Below are 7,318 nucleotides of genomic sequence, written 5' to 3' on the forward strand. Positions count from 1 at the left end.
GTCTAACGATGTATCAAAGAAAAACAAATGGATGTGGTTTTACGAACATTAATAAATATGGGCTTGTTAAGAAGAGGTTTGTATGTGTTGTTCAGAAAATATAAGGGTTTTAGTGCATTAAAAAATAATATAATGATTTTTTTTTAAGTATTTGATGAAAATATGTTGGGTTTTTCTAAGGTTTTCCCTATCTTAAATCTTCCATATTCTTTTTTTCTTCAACATGATCGATTATGAAAAAAATTAGAAGGAAAAACTTAAAATGGATTAAGCAATATGGACAGGAAAAACTTAGAATGAAAAAAATTTGCTTGTTATGTACATGGTTTTTCTCAACAACATCAATTAGTGGTTCTAGCGGCTTCAAGAAACTATAATGGTGTTGGAAACTTCTTCGAAATGTTTTCCATTTCTATGCATGTGGTCTATGCTTCTTTTCTTTCCTACGAAAAGATGTGATTGAAGAAGCTTATAAAAAGAGAGTGCCCGTACATATCCAAATCTTGGATCTGCCATTGCCCCTGTTCTCACTATTCCAACTATTTCCTACATAAATAAGTGAAGTCGATTGTAATTCATATAAATCATAAAACTGAGTTTGTATACAATTTTCTTAATCTTATCAGTTCAACTAAAAACACAAACACTTGGTCAAACAGGAATCGGGTCACCAAAACTGTCACCATCCTTCAATTCCACTTGCGTCCATTTTTTGAGATACACAAGTAGTAATAAACCAACGGTTTGACACGAGAGACCGCATATCAATCCTATCCACAACCCCTACATTTCATAAACTCAACTATAATTTACTTGTAATATAGAAACACCATATTTTTCGATATTATGTAATAAAAGTTTCACCTTTGCATATAATTTCACAAAAAAAGCAAGAGCAACAGCAATCGGCATCCCAATAAGATAAAACATTGCTAAATTTATATACATAGCATGATGTTGCCAACCACATCCCCTCGCCACTCCTACAAATACAAATTAGGGTTAATGTCAAAAACAGGTAAAAACAACTATTTAAATTTGTTCAAAAAACACTAGTAAACTGAAAAAAAAATATATATATCAAAAGTTTTCAGTTTATGAGTGTTTTTTAAACAGACTAAAAAGTTCTTTCCCCATTTTTGACATCAACCCAATAATTTAATTGTCGTGACACATTAAAAAGTGTTGCGATTGAGAGTATGCAAACCTGATAGGACTCCTTGGATGGAATCAAAAACGATTGAGATCATCAAAAATGGTGTCATGGAAGCGTATTTATTTATAATCACACGACTATCGCTAAATAATCCAGCCCAGATATCGTGACCAAATCCCAATGCTAAAACAACAGCAAGTGCAAGAATGAAGGAAAGCTTTAAGGTCACAGCCATGGCTTGTTTAGCTTTTTTGATATTTGTAGCTCCAAGCTCATTTGACACACGTGTGCTGTTAAGTTAATAATGTTGTTAACTATCGTAAAGTTAAAAGTGTCGCTAAAGATTCTTGTTTCTAAATTTTAACCTTGCAGCAGCACTGAGCCCGCATGTAAACATGAACGCGATTGCTTCTGTATTTACACTGCAATAAAGAAATTGTTTCTTTAAATATGATACTATTGATGCGTTTATTACAAAAGAGGACAAGAAAAGGTAAAGGTATATAACATCAAGCATTTTAAACAATTACTACATAATAAGTTCTTAAATATTTCGCCTTTTTTTTGCAAATTATTTTTATTTTCGCAAAAATGATGTTAGCTTTATAAGCTTGGAGGTTTTTACGAAAAAATATTCTTTCAAAAAACACTCAAGTGGCATTTTGCATAAAAAATAAATATATCCATTCGGAAGTTTTTTTTTCCACACTTACTTTTAATCTTTCATATTTCTCTAAAAAGATTTTTCCATTTTTTTTTTATTTTTTGAAAATAAGATCCTTTTCGCTAAACATTGTATTATTTTCACAAAAAAAATATAAAATTTGTGAAATATTATTTCAGATAAAGTAATTATGCAAATTTGTGAAGTTTTATATTTCTTAAAAATATATCCTTTAAAAAGTTTTTTTTCTCCAAACTGTATTTTTTAAAGTTGTATATATCTTCTCTTTAAAAAGATTTTACGGTAATTTATTTTTCGAAAATAACGTTATTTTTGCCAAACATTTTATTGTTTTCAAATATATATATATATATATATATATATATATATATATATATATATATATATATATATATATATATATATAATTTCTGAAATATTATTTAAGAAAAAATAATTATACAAATTTGTGAAATATTATATCTTACAAAACTGTTCTTTGAAAAGTTTTTTACTCCAAACCGTGTTTTTAAATATTGCATATTTCATTTCTCCAAACCATATTTTGAAATATTGTATATTTCTTTAATTAGATTTTGCAATTTTTTTTCTTTTTCGAAAATAATATCATTTTCGCCAAAGATTATATTATTTTCACGTAAAAAATATATAATTTGTGAAATATTATTTCAGAAAAAGTAATTATGCAAATTTGTGAAATATTATATCTTTAAAAAAAATTCTTTTGAGAAAGTTTTTTTTTCTCCAACCCGTTTTTCCAAATATTGCATATTTCTTTAATAAGATTTTGTCGTTTTCTTATTTTTTGAAAATAACATCATTTTCGCCAGACATTATATTATTTTCACGAAAAAAAGCACTATAAATTTTTTTAAATATTATTTTAGAAAAAGTAATTATGCAAATTTGTGAAATATTATATCTTTAATAAAAATGTCCTTTCAGCTTTTTTTTCTACAAATCGTATTTTTAAATATTGCATATTTCTTTAAAAAGATTTTGCCATTTTTCTATTTTTCTAGAACATCATTATTTTCACCAAATATTATATTATTTTCACGAAGAAAATATAAAATTCGTGAAATATTATTTCATTATGCAAACTTGTGAAATATTATTTCAGAAAAAGTACCTTGCCTTTTGGTCAGTTTTGTGATTAACTCTATTGTGTTCCTAACTGATCTCGAAACTATAAATCTATAATCATCATCAATATTACCAAAACACTTAAATTAACTCTCAAGACATTCTTACCACATTGCAATCAGCGAAGTTGTTATTTCAGAATTTGGCAAAATCCCAGCAAGCAACACAAGTATCTCAAAAGCCCAATATTCTAAGCTGCCAACGTTTTAAAAAACAACCAACAAAATTATAACTTTGATCCAAACAATAGACAATTATTCATAATTCTGTAAACTTTAAAATAATTCAAGAAACACCCACCAAACCATAGCAGCAGAAGGAAGAGCAAGCTTTAAACAAGTTAGAACATGTTTAAATGACTCCTTTGAAAAACCATTCCATGTTTCTTTAAACCTTTTGGAAAAAAGGACATATCCTGCTAGCATAATCACTGCAATCCATAATGAAATTGAAACTGCGATTGGGGCTCCAATGAAAGCTAGGGAAGTTACACGTACAAGTACATAAGTAATGCCAATATGGAGGATTAGTGGGATTAGTGAAAAGATTACTAAAGGGGCTACAATGGATTGTGTTTGGAGAAACCTCAAAATGTTCTGTAAAAGACAATAAGCAAATAGTCCTGGGATAAGATACTTGATGTAAAGAGCAGACATTTTTGAGATTTTTGGATCTTGATGAAGTAAAATGAGAATGGGTTCAGTAAAAACCCAGAGAATTGAAATGAGAATGGAGAAGAAGATGGAAATTAAACAAGATGATTGTAGATATATTCCAAGCATTCTGTAAAGTTTTGCTCCAAATCCTTGCCCACATAATGTCTCTAGTGCCCCACTTAACCCTACCTGAGAAAAAAAACGAGTAAAAAATGGATGCAACAATTTGGAATTAAACTCCTTTTGATTTTACAATTGAATATCCCAGTTGCGTTTTCTCGTCTTAGAAGTTAGTATTAGATCATAAAACAAATTGTAGCAGATTTCAATTAATAATCATTAATGTCTTCCAGTAGCACTATATGTTAAATTCTACGATTTATTGGAGTAATTTTCGTCAAACATGCAGGCGAAAGTGATATCTGAGTAATTAATATTAATGACGACGCACGCAATCGATGTCTAGATTAGGTTTAGGTAGTAAATGCATGAATACTTTCTGATTGCAAGTGAGAGAGGAAGCAACAACTAACCATGAAAGAGAGTCCGGTGACGGTGGCCCAGGAGTTAGCGAGGTTAGAGGCGGCGAGTTCAGCGTCTCCGAGGTGGCCGGCGAACATGACGGAAACTAATGGTATGCAATAGTATGCAACATTGGTTAATAGCATAGGGAGGGAAAACAAGATCTGAACTTTAGCCTCTCCCCAATCCAACACCTTCTTCCACCACCAACAACCACCATTTCCATGTCCACCACCCTCGACATTCGCCATCGCTATCACTGGAGCAGTGTTTTCGGTCATCTCTATAATACTTCTTATGGTCATCTCTATAATACTTCTCATGGTCTCAGCATCGGCATATATATAGTTTCGTAGAGACGGTGCTATCAATTTTTTTCACTTTTTCTCCTTGTAAATTGAGTAAACTGCAAAATTGGCCATAAGTTGGTAATTTTCTTTGGATTAATGAAAATATAGTTTTTTTTTAGAAGGTTTCACTTTTTTAACTTTTTCCTCATTTTAACATTGTTAGTTTATTTCGTTAGACCTCTTCAAGTTCTAATTTTACTCTTTCTTTTAAATTATACATACAATTAATTCCCATTTGGCTTATCTACGGTGCCTTGGTATTGAGCCCGGCTATGGTGGTTTCAAGCCGTGTTCTTGATTGTTCTTCCCACCTTTACCGATCCACCGCCTCGACTTCGTCCATAGCTTTAATCATCTTCCAATTGCCACTGATACATATTTCCTTCCCTTAGATCCCTCCACCGCTTAAACCTCCGACCCATGTGTTTCGATTTCGTCTGCAACATCATCAATGCCATCACCACAATGCCATATTTACCTTTTCCAAAAGAACTGAGAGAGCGTGTCACAACATCAATCAGCTTCAGTCTTCCGATTTGGGGGAAAGAGGAGCACGCGAGATCTGAATCACGATCTTCCTAGCCATCGCCGGTGACCGCGTGTTCTATTCAGGTAATAGATGAAGATGTTGATGGATTTTAGTTCCAAACATATACATGCACCGACAAACTCCTCAATTGCTACACAATGGTCATTAAGTTTTTGCGTTTTTCCTTAAAATAGTTCTTATCAAACTTTTTTTGAATGGATGATCACACACAACAAACTTTTTATACTTCAAATATTTTAGAGATACATATTTTATCTTAAATTTATATTATTATTAACAAGATTTACATTTTTTTATTAATCTTAATTATTATTATTATTATATATATATATATATATTAGGGGTGTGCAATAAACCGCATCACATAACGCGGTTTAAAATACTCGCGGTGCGGTTTGCGGTTTATATCTTTGTTAAACCGCATTATATGGTGCGGTTTGCGGTTTACGATTACAAAATCGCGGTTTAAACCGCACCACATTGATAAAATCAATTAATGATTATATATATATATATATATATATATATATATATATATATATATATATATATATATATATATATATATATCTATATCTATTCGAAAATAATTTGACAGGTTCTAAATTAGTGACATTATCTTAAGTTTTTGAAATGTAATCTTAATTAATCCAAAATTTAATGCAAAAGTTAATAGAGTGACCATATTTTTTTGTCTCAAATTAATTTTCAACTAACATTCAGTGACCATTATTTTATGGTCACTATGTTTTTCTTAACTTATATATATATATATTCATAAGTAGTTAATGACCACAATTCTATGACCACCAAATTTCTTAATGACCACTTAGTGAGCCGTTAGTGACGACAATGATAATATTGTCAATAAATTTAAAGTAAATAATTACTCAAACCGCAAAACCGCATGTAAACCGCATAAACCGTCCGCACCAAACCGCACCGCATAATGCGGTTTTGAACGTTCGCGATGCGGTTTGCGGTTTCTAAATAACTCAAACCACATGTGCGGTGCGGTTTGCGGTTTTGGCTCTAAACCGCACCGCGCACACCCCTAATATATATATATATATATATATATATATATATATATATATATATATATATATATATATATATATATATATATATATATATATATATATATATATATATATATATATATATATATATATATATATATATATATAGGGAGTGGTTCAAATGAGAACCATAAAAGATTAAGAACCTTAAGAACCTCAATTAATTAGTAAATATTTACACGATACTCGTATTAAACATGTTAAAATCCTAAGTTTTTGTGCTTTTGGTATGAAAAGAGCAAACTTATAATTTTTACAGTCTAATATTTTCATCCATATATGCTCTCATATTTTAACACAAAACTTATATAAAATATAGATTTACACAGTCAATTTACAGTTTAATGCAAAAAATTCACAACTTAATACAAATTGTTTTACAATAATTCACTAATTCAAAGAAGTCAAAAACTCAAACTCTACCACCACATGCCGCCACCAACCACATGTATCAACATAGTAGCCGTTATTTCTTCCAAATCAGATTTGTAAATAAAGTAATGCATTAACAACTTAATTATTACATTCACAGTCTAATAAAACCTATTAATTCACTCATTTTGAATTTAATGCAAAACAATTATAAAACTAGTGGACTCTTACTAATTTATACAACAAAAAATAAATATATTCATAAGTAAATTAACACAAAAATTTATACATAAATCATTCATATTTTAACACAAATTATAAAGAATTCACAACAAAATGTAGTCAATTCACAGTTTAAACAGAAATCCATAGTTCAATGTAGTCAATTCACATTTTTAAACACAAAAATCACAGTTTAATATAAAAAATTCACAGTTTAATTTATGTATACCTTAAGATCTATAGGTCATTGCTTCTTTCAAAGTTTATTTACACAAGTATTCACAATTTAAATTTTACAACTTTATTCAGAATTAGATAAAATCACATCTGTGTATAACACTTCTTTCATCGTATATTTCAGAAGAAAACAAAAAATTTATAAAAATTCACATCTTAATATCAGTCAATTCACAGCTTAATACACTCAATTCGCAGTTTAATACACAAAATTCACAGCTTAATATAGTCAATTCATAGTTTAAACAAAAAAATCACAACTTAAGGCAGTCAATTTACAGTTTAAAACACAAAAATCATAGATTAATACACAAAAATCACAACTTAATACAATAAATTC

General features: G+C 29.4%; 1 protein-coding gene across 2 annotated transcripts; it reads right to left on the reverse strand.

The window, feature by feature from the left end:
• Nucleotides 1-296: 296 nt before the first annotated feature.
• LOC145137810 (protein DETOXIFICATION 18-like) lies at nucleotides 297-4,549 on the reverse strand. 2 transcript variants are annotated; one of them, XM_079071947.1, is made up of 8 exons: nucleotides 4,177-4,549; nucleotides 3,288-3,832; nucleotides 3,096-3,182; nucleotides 1,522-1,578; nucleotides 1,208-1,446; nucleotides 865-983; nucleotides 646-783; nucleotides 297-546 (listed from the first exon to the last, which is right to left on the reverse strand). In XM_079071947.1, exons 1-7 carry the CDS (start codon nucleotides 4,486-4,488, stop codon nucleotides 652-654), a joined length of 1,491 nt encoding a protein of 496 aa, XP_078928073.1. In that variant the 5' UTR covers nucleotides 4,489-4,549; the 3' UTR covers nucleotides 297-546; nucleotides 646-651. The 2 variants fall into 2 exon arrangements, with proteins under 2 accessions (XP_078928073.1, XP_078928072.1); XM_079071946.1 differs by lacking the exon at nucleotides 297-546 and having other exon boundaries at nucleotides 556-783.
• Nucleotides 4,550-7,318: the final 2,769 nt, after the last annotated feature.

The sequence above is a fragment of the Lactuca virosa genome, chromosome 9 (assembly GCF_052849685.1).
Source record: "Lactuca virosa cultivar CGN04683 chromosome 9, Lactuca_virosa_CGN04683_v6, whole genome shotgun sequence".
Lineage (NCBI taxonomy): Eukaryota > Viridiplantae > Streptophyta > Magnoliopsida > Asterales > Asteraceae > Lactuca > Lactuca virosa.

Coding starts and splice junctions, on each gene's coding strand:
- LOC145137810 (XM_079071947.1), bottom strand. CDS start 4,488: ATGAGAAGTATTATAGAGATGACCATAAGAAGTATTATAGAGATGACC. Junction 3,833..4,176: donor TCACCGGACTCTCTTTCATG/GTTAGTTGTTGC, acceptor TTTTTTTCTCAG/GTAGGGTTAAGTGGGGCACT. Junction 1,579..3,095: donor ACTTCGCTGATTGCAATGTG/GTAAGAATGTCT, acceptor TCTTTATTGCAG/TGTAAATACAGAAGCAATCG.